The 18,172-nt window shown below is 36.5% G+C and overlaps 1 protein-coding gene across 5 annotated transcripts in view; it reads left to right on the top strand.

Moving 5' to 3' along the window:
* GRID1 (glutamate ionotropic receptor delta type subunit 1) overlaps positions 1 to 18,172 on the top strand; it is a 621,552-nt gene that overhangs the window by 368,430 nt on the left and 234,950 nt on the right. For all 5 annotated transcript variants that reach the window (XM_074830422.1, XM_074830421.1, XM_074830425.1 and 2 more), the window contains one exon: positions 7,774 to 7,979. In XM_074830422.1, coding sequence (XP_074686523.1) covers positions 7,774 to 7,979 — 206 coding nt within the window. The remainder of the gene's footprint in view (positions 1 to 7,773; positions 7,980 to 18,172) is intronic.

Raw genomic sequence — 18,172 nt, 5'->3', positions numbered from 1 at the left:
GCAGACAGACGTACAGTCCCAACATCCTAAAAGGACACTATTGATTTAGATACTCATGTAAAATAGTAAGGCTTCAGGAAGGCGTCCTCCAAAAGAAGAAAGATATATTTTCCTGATGTACTGATGGATGGATGTTTAGAATTGCTTGTACTCAGCCACAGCAACTGTTAAGCTCAGTAATTTAATGCAATAATTAAAATTTATTTAGGTAAAAGAAATATTTTGTTTAAAGTTAGGATATATGTCAGCGAAAGCATAGTGTCAGTACATCTATTTTTGTCTCATAAGAAGATACAGCAATAACACTGCTTAGTGTATTTAAAAGTAGTGACATGAAAAGCTATTACAGCTCATTTGCGTGGTTTACCATTGGGCAAACTGTTGGCAATTATTGCACTTAGAAGAATTAAATGGATGATTTGAATGGAAATACTAGTTCTTCAGTGAATTCCCTTTTTACATCAATTGTAGCATACGTCTACATTTTTTCCAACAGTAATGAATTTCCTGAGGTGGTTTCCCTTGCACTTTTGAATGCTAAGTGTTAAAATCCAGAAGGAGAGACCTGTAGTTGACCTTTCATGCTGAATGTGAAAGGGCTGTTGTAGCCTTTAAAAGGCTTTTTTGCTTCTGGGCCTCCTGTTACCTTCAGACTGGATGAGCTGTTTCAGGTGTGAAGCATCAGTTGTGCAGAATAACTTTTTAATACTTTTAATAGTGATGTCTGCCTTCTGTGATATGTTGAGTCTGAAAACATCTGTGCATGTAATACATGTGGCTTTTGGGCACATTCTGTCCCTTTCCCAACTGTTCAGGAGTGAAAATCACCAATACTTATGATTTGTCTCTATTCAAAGTCTTTTTCATATTTAAAAGCCTGATAACAAAATCGATGCAGACAGTATAACTGCCCCCCCAAAAATTTCTGCAGCCATAATACAGGCTTCAGCCTTTGATATCACAAGGGTTTCTGAGTAGATTAATCCTAATGCTTGCATCAAAACATATGTGGTAAGATTTTCAGTTTCTCCGGAAAGGTGGTCAAATGTCAACCTGTGATCTAGATTTAAATGGCAAATCAATGTTCTATTTTTCAAAGATTAAATTTCTGATAGCCTGCTTTATTCTTTCCAGAAATCTCTGTTTTCTTACTTTTCTTGCATCTCTTTGAGAAGGGGCTATGCAGCTTCTGAGTCTGAATGGCATTATGTAGTGCCTGGTTGGTCAGGCAGTGTGGGTGCTGGTGCATTGCTTTATGTTTGATCAATGTTAATAGAACTATCCAGGAGAGAAAGGTCTAAAAATGGTAAAGGAAAGAGTCCAGTGGGATTCTGAAAATTCCCAGGTTAATATGCTGAAGGTGAACTGATCTGGATGCTCATAGTTTACATGGGCTTAAAGGGAAACTGTGCTGTTCTAGAGAGGAGAAAGCCATTGGGGGTTGCAGTGCAGAAATACAGCTGTGTAGTGGATAGAAATACATAGAAACCACACATGCCTGAGGAATTCCCTGCACTGCAGACTGTGAATTGCTGGGAGAAAGTTAAAGGGAAGTTTCACTCCATGATTACTCCTGTTTTTCACTCTGTTTATCAAAGACAGGTTATGGAGCTCAGCAGAACTTCTCATCTGGTACAGCTGTTCTTATAAAACCTGAATAATAAAAAATCCGATTTAATTTATGGATTTCTTGTACTTGCTATTATATGTACTTGCTATAATAACTATTGCCTAGTTACTGACTTTATTTTTTTTAAAAAAAAAGAAAATGGCATATAATTGCAGAGGTGTTAGTGTGAGCTCTGTATCTAAAAGCAGGTAAGAAGGCAAAGATTTTTTTAGCATAAAGTTTTTGAAGTGAAACTTCATTAGGAATGAGGTGACAATCACAGACATTGTTTTGAAATTGTGAGTTCTAATGTTTGTAGAACAATTATCTGGCTGATGGCAATTATCTTAGCACTGATTGTGGGAATTTGTCATGAGGAAATGTGGTAGGTGGAGAAAGATGTTACATGCTTGGAGAGAGATTGTAAGAACAGAGAAAAAATTTATAAAAGTAGAAAATATACCTTACTAATATCATTCATATTTGCTCTGGGATCCAATAAGCATTTACATTCTAATATTAATGTAGTCACACCTATTGTAAGAGACTGTTGTTATACTTTCTGATCTAATCGCTCAGCTTGAACAGTTAAAATCATAATGTGAGTCTTAAGGTTGAAAATTTCAGTGCTTGCTCAGCCTAATTCTTCTAGATGATTTGGACAAAATACCTTTTGGAAGCATAAATAATAATCTTCCCTCTATTGTTTGAAGGAAGATAATTTTGTTATTTATTAACTTAAGAATAAGAGCTACTTCTGAAGTATGTTCACTTTCAGTTTTCTAAAACAATAGAGTATATTCAAATCCTTCAAGTAGATTATTATCTGTAGCAAGGACCCAAAGATGGCATTCAAAATCATTCAGAAAACTTACAATTCAGCAGGAGTCTCATCATCAGGATATGTGTCTCTGTTTCTTACACCAGTCTTATTACCCCTTATTTCATAGAACAGTTTGGATTGGAAGGGACCTTAAAGACCATCTAGTCCCAACCCCCTGCCGTGGGCAGGGACACCTTCCACTAGACCAGGTTGCTCAAAGCCCCGTCCAACCTGGCCTTGAACACTGCCAGGGAGGGGGCAGTCACAGCTTTTCTGGGCAACCTGTGCCAGTGTCTCACCACCCTCACAGTGAAGAAGTGTTTACATTCCTTTTGTAAACAATTTGCAGTTGCAAAAATGAGGGCGAACAGCCATTATAAAATAAAATGAGAGAAACCCATGAAACTGAAGTGGTTTATGAAATCTGTTTCAAAGTGCTTATAGGTTATTTTCCAAATCAGTGGTTCCTAGAATGTTTATTCTGTCTTAAGAGATGAAATAATAAGTGGGAAGTATTCTGTCCAATTTGCAGTCAAGAGAGACAAACCTACAATAAAACAGAGTATCTTTTTATTAAAGGTAAGAAATAGTCATTTTTGTCTTCTCTTGGAGCTTAAGTATAAGGAAAAATGCCTTGATATTGTTCCTAAGGTGTGGGAAAACGTGAATATATTTTTTACAAGTGTATAAATACTAAAATAATGAAACTATCCAAGTCTCCCTGACACTCTTCTCACTACTTGAAATATATTGCCAAAATAATGCTCAAATAAAACTAACAGTAGGAAAAAAACATGTGAAGTATAGAGCCTACAATCAGCAAATGAGAAAACTCAAAAGCTCAGCATTTCCTGCCTGATCTCATTGTTTTTCACACTTATTTACTTTTCCCTCGTACAAATGTACAAGCGAAAGGATTGGTATAGGTCATTTGAAAATGGAGCTTGGTTGCAATACTTCAGTTCTCCCAGAATTTACTTGGTGATGGATAAGAATGAAAGGGTGTGAAATTATTTCTTGGTGCTTCTTTAGCCTTGCCTTCAGCTCCAGCTTGGTACTTCAGTTTGCTTCCAGCTGTTTTCTTCCCAAAGTAAAATGTTTCTGGCCATGTGCTGCCTGTATTTCTATCAAGTGGGGTTAGAAACTGGTGTTGAAAAGACAATATAATGCTCTCTACCTCCTGGAAATTTCTTTCTACAATGAGCCATCCTTAAAGGCCAGCTGTGCCCAACCACACAGCTGTTTCACACAAAAATAATAGCTTAAAGCTGCTTGTGTCAAGGCCAAGAATCAGATCATGTAAATTTCTGAAAGATGAATGCTATGGTAGACTCTGTGAATTTTTTTAATGTAAACAAGATTATAGATAATGTAATAAAAATTTATTACTTTGTAGATGACAATAAGCTTTACATATAGGTAGCTAATGCCACATTTACTACTATTCTTTTACGTCTGTGTTCCAGTCAACTAGTGCAGTGACCAGCCTAATCTCCAGGAGGAAATCGTACATTCCATTATTCCTTATAGTAAAATAAAGCCTTTTATTTATGGCAAGCATTAGTTTTGTAGTCACAGTGACAGAATTCATATCTTAGAAGTGCATCAGGGCTTTCCTTCCTTCCTTGTAGTAGTTATCCCCGAAATTAACTCATTGTTCTGTTGTCAGACCCAAACATACGGTGTATCTGTCAGGGTTTGGAAGAAGTCTCTCACCCACAGATTCTCTCTCCAGGCAGATGTAACAGAAGAGACGCAAAGTTCATAAGAAGTTTGCTTTTCTTACAAGGCTGTAGTGAGTTAGTTCCAATTACTACCTGCTAATTTCACATGATTGTGGTTGACACTAAAGTATTGTAAACATATCCAATTATTATATTATTTTACAGATCACTTCTTTGAGAAATGCCCGAGCCCATTTTGTAGTGTCATTTTCCTTCTGAAGTGCAGGTGTTGCATCATCTTCAAGAAAGTGATGTTCTCTAAAGAGAAATTTTCAGATATTGTCTCTGAAATTCTGCATGGGCAATTAGATAATTAAAATAGAACTGTGTCATTTTTATGGTTGAACGTAGGCTACACCCTGAGCAAAAGTAACTAATCGGAAATCTGAAGACAGAGATGGCTGTAGGTTGTGTAGTTACAGCAAACTGGTCTTTTGTCAGTTGTTCTAGACAGCAGAGTTTGACTATGATTGAGTTTGATTGCTATACTTTTCCTATAAAGTATGAATAAATGGGCACAAGCAATTATTTTATTAGTAAATAATTCTCTAATGTTAGAATCTCAACTTTTGGATATGAAGTCACTGTTAAGGCTACAAGAGGCAGAAATCACATGTATTTTAACAGACAAAAGCATTTATTTTTATTAAATTCAATGTGAATTTTATAAGACTCCTTTTAGCATTAAAGAAAATGAAGGATTAATTGTCCTAAATTGTGAGACATGGAAAGAAATTCATAACTGTTTCTGTGAATATTTCTGTTTGAGCTGCCATGGAACAAAGTTCATTTTTTCTTTTATATTGCATGGATTTGTGATCTACTAAATGGAGGAAAATAAACGAGAGCATTGAACTCACTTTTTTATGTGATATGTCAGATAAAACTGAGCCTAATTGATTATGATTTATAAACAGATGCTGCTGGATCTTGTTTGTGTATTTATGTACTGATACATTTTAAGAAATGATTGCCCTTTTGGCAATGATTGCACATAATTATTTGTAAAAAAAGATCCTATTATGTAGGCACCTAAAATTGTTAGTCACCTCTGAAAACACTGCTCTACAGTTCCCACTCCCACCTCTGAATTCCCACCAAACCTTCTCCTCCTCCCCAGTGTCATGTAGGAACAGGCATGTCAGCATCCAGGAAGATACAGTAATGCAGTACTTTCTAATTGCCAACACTGAATAAATTCACGTTCACTTATATCTGTGAAAAACTGACAGATTGTGCTTGTACATTTGAGGTTGGACAGTCTCTTCCATCTCAAATTTTGCTTTGTTCTCAAGCTGGACAAAGTTTTTCAAAATGGGAAATAGGCTGTTTTCCTTGGGGAAAAATTTGTAAGGGCATACAAAATGCTCTTCCAAGTCCAGATAGTCTTACCATGTGCATCAGGTATTTTGCATTGGTCTACAACAATATTTCTAATCGGTAGTTCAGCAGGTCAGCTGAAAACATAAGGCAAAAAACCCTAGAGCAATATCAGCACAGTTAATCTTTTGTAAACAGCTTTCCTTTGTGCAGTGATAACTTCAGATGCTTGCACAAAAAGACAAATCCTTACTAAACTATAAAAAGGGGAATTTTCTTACTGCTTGTCAAGCACTGCAGTAATTTTGAAGGACTGAACATCATTAAAAGAAAAATAGTTGTGTTTGATATATCACAGATCCATAAAGTGAGCATAGGTATAGTAATGAATGCTAGTTTACTGAATTTAAATTAGCAAAATCCAAACTTAGCTTGACAACTTTAATAAAATATGTTAACCTGTAAACAATAGTTGTTTGTCACTGTCATTATTTCAGCACACCTGCAATATTTAGTAGTTATACAAGTGCTAAAGTTTTCTGGCATTTTCCAGAAATGCCTGTGTAACAATAAACCCCTTCCTTTCCTCAGTGACTTGGGATTTTAGACAGTGAGCATGTCTAGCAGGTATTTGACAGTGTGATAAAGCTGCTACAGACGTGCCAAAGCCACCCAGTAAAACCCTCATGAGTGCACCTTTCCTGATGGTGGGGTTGGCTGTTGTGATGATCTTATCAACTAAACCTGAGTTGAAAAGGCAGTAGAGTCTGCTGTGGTTGGCACATACCTAGCTTAATTTCTGTTCCTTTCTGCTGTTTCTCTGTGATTCAGCTGTTTTCTGAAGCTGAATTAATCACATTAACAAGCATTCCCATGTTTGGATAAAAGTACAAAGCTATTCAAGGTAACTTTCAGTGCTTTTCTTTTGGATCTAATGTTTGCTAGTTACCTTGTTGACCCTAATGTATTGCACTTGTACATGAGCTAAATTCTTTAACTGGTGTATTCTAGCAAGATGTTAATTGTTTCATACAACTTTTTTTAGGGGGAGAAAAAAGATGATCACATGTATATTCTATGACAATGCAACACCGAGATTGGGGGTGGTCGAAGAACCCACTCAGCCGGGGCAGCAGGGCATGCTGCTGGCTTGGATCAGACTGATGTTCAGTCCTCTGACTTTAGCAGTGTCTGTGGTATTGATACTTAGAATTTCATCAGAAGATGGTTACTTCCAGGATTTAAAAAAAAAAAAAACCAAACCAACAAAACAACTGTTACAGTCTAGTTTACAGAAACCATTAGAGTTATAGTAAAGTTTTCTGAAGAGCAAGTTTTATTATGGGATCAGTAAATGCACTTTAACTTATACCATTTTGCTTCACTCATGAGCTGAAATTGATAAAAGTGAGAGAAACAAATGTGAGAAAAAAGGGTTAAATACTTTCTTATTCAAAAGAAGTTATACATGTTTCACATAACATTATGGGCTCCTAATGACTTACAGCTGTGATCAGGTCACTTAATTTTGAGAGAAACTTGGTTCAGTATAAGCTTTGACCTTTTTCTTGCTCTAAATTTCACTACAAAATAAAACCTCGGACATTTATTATAGAAAAATGTTGAGAGGCATAAAGACAGAGTGCAGTCTGCGTGAGCAGATTTCAGCATGAACATAATATGAAATGTGTGTTCCTCCGTGTTAATGACCTAAAAAATGTGATTAGGTAAATATATTTTTTTCAGTCAGCCTGAAGTTGAGGGACAGAGCTCAAAGGAACAGCGTTTTGAAGGGTGATGTTTGCTCAAAAGGAGAAGGTCTGTGTATATTCAGTATATTGTAATTTTTTTCTTGGAAAAAGCAGGTATGATCTTGTGTAAGACAGATTGTAGTAAAAGGAGGAAGTTTAGGGATGAGTGATTTATCCTTCTGCTTATCTGTTCTTGGATTTCTGCGTTTGAACTGTGATTTTGTTTGTGCAGTGTTAAGCCCTGTGGCCTTAAGCTTCTGGGGAGGTCTGCACAGCTACCTAAATACATGAACTGGCTCTTCCTAAGAGTCATTCAGAGACCTCCGGGGAAAGGTAATTGCTGGACTTTCCCTGTTGGCATTGGCTATGAAAGGGAGCTGTGGAAGATGGCTGTGTGGAATGCTGTTCTTCTGACAGCACTGCTGCAAAAAGAGTAAAAAAGTCTTTTTCCACCTAATTAGTGATGCTTGCCTAATTAGTGAAGGTTGATGCAGTGTTGTTTTTTTTTTTTCTTTTCTTTTCTTCCCCATCCCCTCTCCGTTACAGATATACGTGGACTGCAGGGATTTCTCGATCAGGCCTCAAGACTGGGACTTGATGTATCACTGCAAAAAGTGGACAGGAACATCAGCAGAGTCTTTGCCAACCTTTTCACTACCATGAAAACAGAAGAACTGAACCGCTATCGGGACACATTGCGAAGGGCTATCTTGCTCCTAAGCCCACGAGGAGCCCAGACTTTTATTAATGAGGTCAGTGAACAGTTGTTTTTACCATCAACATTTCAGGACCACATATGATGACTTATGTGATACCTTGCCACATTTTCTGAAGTGGTGGATTTTGACAAAGCTGGTTGGTAAATTTCAAATAAGATTGTCAGACTCTAGTGCCAGAGAACCGAAATATCAGGTACTCCATGTAATGCATACTTTGTGGTTAATGCAAATGTGACTGCATGGGCCAGATGGGCACTTTCAATATAATATACAGCTCTGTGGGGCAATTCTTTTTTTCTGGTTGTCTTCCATACCAATATTTTTGACCTGAATTTCAACCACTGTTGACAAGTGACCAGAAAATCTACTATAGTCTATAAGAAATTAAACATAATGTGCCTGTGTCTTCTTTATTGTGCAAATCTCTAAATTCATGTTAAAAGGGCATGTTATTCATGTTTGAAAGCTGAATCACAAAGTTTTTTTTATCAAGTATGAAGTAGGAATTATATGACTGACTTTTTTTCTTAATGGTTTCTTGAAATTAACGAGGCTAATTAGGACAGGGAGGTAGCTGTTGGGCAAGCTTGTAATTAATGTTGTGCTGTGGGCTAATTTTTTGGCATTAATTAGTTTTATCCAGGTTTTTTTAATATTAAATAATGAATTTTTAACAGTGCTTTATGTGTCAGAGTTGAGAATGAGAGTTGGATCCTCCATATCATTTTATGTGTATTCATTAGCTAATAATTTGGCAATGAAATAGGGGTTTTTTAATTCTATTTTTAACTAACCAGGGATAAGATTGAACCAAGAAATTAAAATGTGGATGAGACCTGTTTCAAATTATCAGTTTTGCTGCATCAAAGCCTGTTAAATTTAAAAAAAAAAAAAATCAACTTAAATTAGCTCGTTAATTTTTTTTATCGTATCAGCATAAGTAAATTCTCCACATTCATGTCCATTGGTGATTTTTAAATTAATAGGGTAAATTTTATCATAAATAAATGAGGCAAATGGGTAGCTTGGGAAAGACTAAGCACAGGGACAAATTCTACTTGTGTTTGTGCATACAAAGGGATTTTCAGTAGAGGAATGAGGGAGTAGTAGTAAGCTATACACAGCTCAGTCAGTGGTTTTATTTGTTTCATAGTAAGCCTCCAGCAAAAACACACGTTGCTCAGTTTTCTAGTGAGTCCAAACCAGGTATTAAAAAGAAATCAACATGTGCATTTTATTCAGACCCATGCTGTGTAGAAAGTTTGTCCTCCTTCAGTGCACGAGGCTCCAGAAATGTTTGTAAGAGTTATGTGCATGCACTGTCAGGACCCTGCAGGTCTCTCGAGTGTAGGGGCTAATGTATTAAACTGTTTTACTACTCACTTCACCTTAAAGCAGTGTGTATTATAGGCATTAAGGCTAATGATCTTGATATATTTCCAGATCCCTGCAGGAATTTAACTGTGGGTAGAAATGAAAAGTAATTTATTTGGCAATCTTCCTATATTGAATCTTGATTGATTCAGAAAAGCTTTATAAAAGAAAATTTAAATCTTAGAAAGGAATTCTCAAAAGGCATGAGATGTGAGGTGCACAGTGTAAGGAAGAATCCTTTGCTGGTGGAGGCTAGGCTTACATTTTGTGGAGAGTTACAATAACTGATTCCTCAGTATCTCAGTCAATAAGTGCAACTAATTATCTACAGCAAAATTTCAGACAGTCTAGAATAACAATTTTCAGCTTAAATGAAATATGTATTCTTACATAATTTATAGAAATATATAATTCACAATGTGCAGCAGTAAGTGCCTTCGATGGTTTTACATATTTCATGTTATAGGTACTATATAGCATTATAGTGACTAGTATTGTTACCAATCTGGCTCTGCACCTTCGAAGTTGTTTAAGGTTTTGAAACAATTTCCCTTTTCAGTTTTGGGGAAAAAAATCTAGGTCTAAAAAAATGTAAGTAGTAACCTGAGAAGAACATTCAAAGACTTTATTTTTAAATTTTGGGTATATTTATTTTCATCTTTTCTATTTTACCTCAAGTTACAAATAAGAACTTAAGAACAAAGAGAGGAAATTGGATTTAAAGCTTTGTTTCCATGGATTTCTGGAAATAGAAAGTTTCATGTGAAAAAGAGGTTCCTTATCAAGATTTTCAGTTTTGCTGAGTTGATATTTTGTAGCAGGGGAAAAATGTCTGAAAAACTACAGTGAGATCTCATTAAATTCTATCGGCTAGTAGCATTTTCATAAAAACCAGGTGTTGCACCCAAACCCTCCTGTGGCATCCAGAACAAAAATAAGAGACTTTCTTGGACAGTGTCTGGATTATAAACCCAAATATGAATGGTTTTAACAAATTTCTCTCAGCACAAGTCTCAGACATCAGCCATTGGCAGCTGGTACAAGATTTATTTTGCCTGTTTCAATACTGCAAGTGATACATTTTTCCTGCTAAAAATATGGATTGAGATTTCAGCCTCATTTATCATCTTTTCGGTAGGTTGGAGAGATCTCATCTGACTTCAGATGCACAGAGTTAGGGGACTCTGACATCTCACACATGAAAAACTTTCTAAGTCCTACAACAACTCAATTTTAGGATTATTTCTTTAATTTTTCTTTAGGCATCATTTTCACTTTACTGGCTTAGCATCCTCAATTCCTGGTTCTGTCATGTGTCAAATTTACTGCAGCAGAAATTACTGACATTTCATAAATTTTCAAGATTTATTATTCTGCTATAAAACTGCTTTGACGGTAAGAATAGAGGGAGAGAGGAAAAAATATCTTTTCAATGGTATAGGTATAAACATGGAATCGCCCTTTATTCAGAAAACAGAAGGTAAATTTATTTATAAAATGTTAGCTACTCTAGGGTTTGCATTCAGAGGTCACTTTGGGATTAAAGGAACCCTAATCTAAAGAAAGTCTGTCCCTCCTTAATCATTTTGAGGAAAATGTTCCCTTCTCCACCTGCAAAAATCCCTGATATATTTGGCCTAGTGCTGTTACTCAGTTTATATGCAAAACCAGTCTCAACTGTAGCACATATGCATTTAACAGCTAAAATGATTTTGTATTCTGAAGACTATGTGATGTCCTTGCAAGGCAATATATATATATAAAAGAAAAGAAGAAAAACTAGTAATTCAGAAATGGGAAGGTGATTTATTACTTTCAGCTCTTCTGTTAGTCTCATTGGCCCAGACATAGGATCTGAGACTCAAAATGCTCCCTCTTTGTGTCAGCCAGATTTCACTTGCCTCTTCCACTTACCAATGGATAAATTTCTTTGGTTGCAAGTAGAGGTATATTTGTATGGGTTGCTTTTATCATTAAGGGCTCTACACTACATAGTGACATGAATACATGGAAAACAGTTCAAAGAGAGGTGACAAAAATGATAAAAGGATAGGAGAGCATGACCTATGAAGGCTGGTCTCAGGAACACATTATATACAGCCTGCCTAAGGGAATATAACTAATACTTGAGAAGAAACATGAGAGGAAGAGGAGGGGGAATTATCTAAGGTGATCATGGGTGGTCTAACAGGAAGTAATGACCCAAAGCTAAACAGGGAATGCTTTCTAACAGGGAGGTCAATTAGGCAATGTGAACTCTTGGCAAGAGAGGTCAGTGAGGCATCGTTCTTCAGGCTGTTCAAGAGTTCACTAGATAAAACACTACAGTAACTTAGTCTAGCAGTCTTTCCTGAACTAGTTTGAAGGATGTTGTAGATGACCCAGGGGTTGTTCTGAAAACATCAGGAAACATTTGTTGTGTGAATAAATTCCGATTGTGTACGTTTTGTATACAACATATTTGAAGAGGAGGAGTCTTGTAGGTTAGTGATTCTCAAGTTTCCTATTGCAGATATGCAGGAACTGTTAGCTGCGGAGGGTTTGTTTTTTTCTTCACAGAATACATACAGGTTGCTTGTGATACGTATTTCAATGAGATTTTTCTTCAAAACTATAGGTGATATCTGTTGCTTTATAGACTTCAATCATCCTACTTTCCAGTATTATTACCTTTACTTTTGAAAACCAGTAAAATGGAGGCTGTAGCACAGTTGCATGTGGTTGTTGATTTGAAAAGAGAAGGAATTCTTGGCTTTACAAAACTTTTAACTCAGTATTACTTGTTTTTTGGCAGCTTCACTGAAGTGCAAAATGTTTCTCTTTAGGTGTGTCTGATATAATTACTTGTGAGTCTGTCTTGCTGATAAACTAGTAAGCTTGCTGCACTAAGATTGCTAGTATATATGCATATCACTGCAGCATGCCAGCTGAAAGCAGAACTCTTTGCATGACTAGTATAGTAAAACCATTTAAGAATAAAAGATAGCAGATTAATCACATTGAAAATTAATGCTAAAACCCTGTATCATTGCAGCAGGGTTATCTGAATCGGTGCAATTCCAATTTGAGCTGAAGCTATAAACTTCCGGAATAATACTAAGTTTGTTGAACAGTTGTAATTTATCTCTGTCCTGTTTATGTAGTCATCTCTGTGTCCTCACTGGAAAGCAAAGGCTGCTGTTTCTCTTTTACCCTAGTTCATGTCAAATGTTCTGACTGGTTCTTTAAAAAAGATACAGATATTCTGCTTTTGGTTTAGGCTTTTGGGATCATTTCACACTGACTGGTGGCCTTCCTTCGTTTCTGGTCATTAAGAATGTGGAGTACCTTACTCCCAGAGCACTCCCAGTGCACTTGTTTGTGAACACTGCTCCAGACTTCTCTTTTTTCCTTCTGCAGTTGGTGACACGCTATTACTTGACTTGAGCTGCAGAAATTATTTATGGCATCTTGAACACTCTGCACCCACAAGCAATTGTATAAATTGTTTTTTCAGAGGAAACAGAGACCTTTACTTTTCAGAATTTAACAGGAAAAAGTTTAATACTAATTTTCTGGCACTTGGCATTTCATATTGGCATACACGTCTTCTTTATTTATGTTGCAAATGTTCAGCATATTAGTCCATATCTCTGTTTTGTATACAGTATATAAACACCTTGAAAGATTGGTGAATAATTTAGGGAAAGCATGTACCTCTTCTGGCTTTAGAAGGTAATTTCATTGTTTAAAGAGCTGGTACTGATTTGTGAGTGCTGGTAACAGAACTGTAGAAATAATACATTCCTATTTGAATAGTTCAGGTTAATTTATATCTGCCTTATTTTTTCAAAATCCTCCTCTGGTTTTCTGTTTCTTCCTCTGAGCTAAAATCTTGTCTGCTATTGTTGACATTTGCAATACAGTAAGACTCTTTGTGCTTAAAAAAAATAATAATTATAATTAAAACCCAGGTAAACCTCATTAAACTGCTAAAATCTAAGTGAAAACAAAGTCTTTCACTTTGGGATAAATTGACTTAGAAGCAGGTTTCTTTCCATTGGGCCAAAAAAACCCCCAAAATGCAAACCTTCCCACATTTATTTCACTATGATTAATCCAAGCTATGGGATCACTGTGAGAATATATTTGGTACAGTGATTTACATATGTTGTTAGAGATTTGTAGGCACTGTGAAGAGAAAAAAAAAATCATAATTTGATGAATAAATGACTTTATGAATTGCTGACATAGCTTCATGTAAATGATACTCCTTTTACTACTGCAAGTATGTTTAAATGACAACAATTTTAGAGATTTTTTTTTTTACTCCACTAGTAATGTTGCATCAGAGTTTGAACCTGAATGTTGAAATCGTGAAAAACATGAGGCTTGCATCCAATTTTGTACATCTCTAACAATAGGTGATATCAGTTTTGTGAGGCTTTATGGGTCAATTGAGAAAAAAAATATGGAAATTGAATACATTGGCAAGAGTTACACAAAGTCCTTATGAGTCTAGAAACTGCTTTACTAGCAGTCTTACTAAGTCCCTCAATGTCAGTAATAATATGCCTGGTCTGAAGGAACTAGGTATTTCAGCTCATATTTTGAATCTGATGACTGGGCACGTATGCATAGGGGATCATTTATTTTTAAGTGTCATTAACTCTGTATGTACAGGAACTGGGCATTCCTCTTGCTCCAGATGCTTAATCCTCAGTATACTTTTGGGTCCTTGTTTCATTGAAGGCATTCAGTTGCTAAAACACGACTCAATTCCTAAAAATTTTCCTGCTGTCCTCAAGTAAGAATGTCAGGTCTTAAAGGAAACTGTGCCAAATATATCTCAAGTAGCACTCTGCACAGCTTTAACCTCAAGATTGGGGGATTCTAGCTGTCAGGAGAGACTGTATTTCAGGGGTAGTTTTTGAAGGAAGTGGAGCTTGGAGACTTGGAAACACAGAAATGTTGTATTGGGCCACGTGCACGTCACCTTGTTTAGTACTGTCTTTACTAGCACCCAGTATTGGCTTTTGCAAGAGCTGAGACAGGAAAACTCTCTAGCAATTACTAAAAAAATAAGGCTACCAAAAACTAACCCCACTTTCACTTACTTCTTCATGGGTGTCTTCTTCAAATTATTTTCCTTTAGATTGTTTGACTGACTCCCAGAATACTATGCAATTTAAAGATAAAGATTATATATATATGTGTGTGTGTATTTTTAAAGCAGTGGAAAGTTAAATATTCTGACATATCTGTGGTCATTATAATGTATAAATATATGCAAAATGTTTCTCTAAAATATTGCAAATCCGCAGATGACTTTATCATTCCCAGCAAGGATAATTTTCTGCAATTTAGGTATAATTTACCAGAAAGCAGAGATTACTAGTTTATTATGGATGATTAATTCTAAAATATGCTCATGTATTTGCATTTCACAACTATAGCAGTGTTTACCTATTGTAAGACACTAGCAGAAGCAGTGCAGGAGAAAATGTGTTTGCCTTAAAATCAGAAACAAGTAATGGCCATACAAAAGCTATTTGACATCTTTCAGTTTTACTTACTAATATAAATTCAGTGAATTGTTCAGCTTACTGTGCTAAGGCAGCTTGACTTTGAAGATTATAAAATACATACTGCAATTATTATATATTCAGTTTCTGAATCTTCAACACCAGTGTGTACACACCATAGCTACAGGTTGACTTTTTTCATGGACACATCTGCAAGCATCTCTAAACACAAGGATTGACTTGGAGTACAGGGCTCTGCACACTCAATCATCTCTCCCCTAAAATGCACTTCTAGACCTGGTGTTCTGGATTAAGAAAATCACTGACTCATTTCATTAGTTGTTTCAGAGGTTGTAGAATGTGGCCATTTATCCTTAGAGGGGATGAGTAATAATTGCTAATAATAATTTGCACCTGCTTTGCATCTTTTCACAGGAGGTTTTTAATCACTTTTAGTAGGTGAAATAAAATTATATTTACCCAAGACTTATTTTTAGTTTCAAACTAATTTGGAAAATGACTTAAGCCTTCATTAATTGCTTGCAGCATACAGTATAGTGCTGTCTGTGTGTGAGATAAAAGCTTGGGCAAGATTTACCTTGGTTTCAGAAGATTAATCCCAAGCAAGGTGTCCTAGGACAGATGCTCTGTTTCTCTTAAAGTTATTTCTGTGTTGGGCAGGCAGCAGCATACAGCATAAGTGGGAGGTTAGCGTTGTTGATGTAGTGCTATCTAGCGTGTAGGAGACAACACTGAACATTATGCCCATTTCTTCACAGATCAAAGTGTAGAGCTCCTAAAAAAAATCTGAAATAGAGGCTCATGGCAGCTCTCTGGAAATGTAAGGAAAGACATATTTGGGAACCTTGTTCATCAAGGACAAGCAGTTAGATCTGATTAAATTAAGCTTATAACTTGAGACATTGTGGTAACTGTGCAATAAGATTGTCTTTTCCTCAGGCAAAGAGTGTTCTGTGTCAAAGAAATAGAGCAGTACATCATCAGCATAAAGCATGATGTGTCAGTTCCTTCATTTACCTTTGTACCTTGGAGAGTGGCAAATACCTTAAAAATTAGCAAGGGTTTAAGAGTTGTTTTGAAAAGACTATAGTCCTATGCTAATAATTATTTTTCCTACTGCCTGTGTTAGTACTGCTGGTGCTATTATAACTAGTGTGCTTTTTATACTTGAGTGTTTTATGAATTAGGACGTTGTTTTACTAGGTGCTGTATGAATATGTGTCACCAAAGAATTTACATGCAAGAGGTGACAGATATCTGGGGAGTAAAAGGGTTGGATGACGAATATTGTTCAGTGACAGAAATAGCACCTTCATACCAGGATCTTAGAAATTAGGATTTTTAGGGTATTTGTGGAAATCTTTATAAATAGGGGTAGGTGAAGAAGGTTGACACCAAGGCCAAAATCTTGGTGATGAATTAGAGGTAACCTAGAAGATTGGAATAAAAAGTATATGGTGTTGGAAGTGAAGGTAGCGTATCTTTGATGTGGCAGATAACATGGGAGCTATTGAACAAAGCAAGTGGTTAGAGATCCTCTTTGTAACAGAAGTTTCAGCGAGATATGAGAGGAGCTTGCCATCCTTAACATCAGAAAGGTGAACTTCAGTAATCAATATGTAATGTCATCAGATCTGGGAAAGGACTTCTAGCATTACAGATGGGTAAAAAGAAATGTTTGTTAGAAAGGTTATGTCTAACGAATCTGCGAGATTTTGGGCTTATCATGGATGAGAGGCTTTGAAAGAAGTAAGAATCAAAGATGACACTTGGATTGTAGTCCAAATTGGCAGGTCTGATGTTCTGGCTGTCCATTTTGACTGGGAAAAAGGATTTCCTTTCCCAGAAGGGAGAGGATTGAAAAATCTCATTATCCACATGAAGCTTATGAGAGTATCCAGAAAGCAGGCTAACAATTTAGACAAAACAGAATATGTAAAATGTGTGACAAAGTAGTAGATCAGGACTCATCAGCATGTGAATGGCAGTGGACTTTTTGCTAGTTTGCTCGCTGGGTGAAGTTAGTGTTACCAGAGGAGATAACACAGTGAATGGGTGTTGGACCCTCATTGGGAACTTGAAGAATATCACAGAAAGTATCCCCTGGAGAGGCTGTGCTGAAGCAGTAACACAGGAGGAAACCCAGGAGAGAAGTGCTGGGAAGAGGAGGTTTATCAAGAACAAATGTGATCAGCTGTATTAAAAACATCTGGCAAGAAGAAGCGAAACAATTTTAGAGTTTGGCTAAGAAAAGTGAATGTCAGTAGGAGCAGTTTCAGTTAAGTGCAGAAGGTAGAAACCAGAATGAAAAGAAAGACTGAGATGAGAAGAGAAGGTTCAAGGCAGTGCATGTGAACCATGTGTTAAAGTGTTTGCAGGCAGAAGGGAGAGGGAGGATGGGGTGATAGGTATAGAGCCATGAAAGGTGTGAGAAAGGAGGGGTCTAAAATACTTTCTGGCCTCAGGGAAGAGAAAATGGAGTAAGAAGAAACTACTTTAAAGGTATATAGGATCTAAATCTTATAATGGCAACTGTGTGGAAGATGTCTTCAAAGGTACCATGTGCTAGAAGATGTTACACATATGGAGTGGAGAGACAGGCTGGCAGTGGCAACACTTTGTTGTGGGCTGGGGTTTACATCATCTTTTCAGATGGGCAGTGTGTGCTCTCCGGAGTGACAGATTAGGGGTTGGCTCTGTTTGTCTTTGCAGTTCTTATCAGATATGCAGGTTGCTTGGCGTGCTGTCCTCCAACCATTGGAAAGCTGCATATCAGTAAGCAGTAGAGATTTTACTCCCTGTTTTTGTCGTTGGTTGGTGGTTTTAATGAAGCACACAGAAATGTGCAGAATTCCTTCATACTAGTCTTGTTGAGAAAGGAGACAGTTTTCCAGGTTTTGAATCCTTTCCTTTGTGGCATGAGTGCTAAGGGAATAAAAGCAGCTCTGAGAGCATTCTCTGTGGGGCAGAACTCTGTGTTGTAAGGACAATTTCTGATAGAGTTTTAGTTTTTACTAATGTCTTTTTACTGGAAAACTCTTCATGCTGAAATTTCATAGAAGGAAATATGATCAGGTTTCTGTACATGGATTTGCTGGTTTTGCCATTGTTTCTGTTCACTGCTTGTTCAGGATTTTGTTAAGATACATTTTCATAACTTTTTTCCAAGCATCACTTTTCAAGGTTGATGTCTTTCTGTTCAGGCAGGTACCTAATGATTGTCCCTACAGCACATAAAATGTGGAGGTAAAGGATTATTAGTCCTTTTTTTTCCAGCTAGGATATGGGGGTACAGAGAAGGTAGGCAATTTATTGAGTTCACCTGAA

The sequence above is a fragment of the Strix aluco genome, chromosome 7, assembly GCF_031877795.1.
Source record: "Strix aluco isolate bStrAlu1 chromosome 7, bStrAlu1.hap1, whole genome shotgun sequence".
In the NCBI taxonomy this organism is placed as follows: Eukaryota; Metazoa; Chordata; class Aves; order Strigiformes; family Strigidae; genus Strix; species Strix aluco.
The sequence above is the reverse complement of the archived record's forward strand: the minus strand, read 5'-3'. Positions and strand labels throughout refer to the sequence as shown.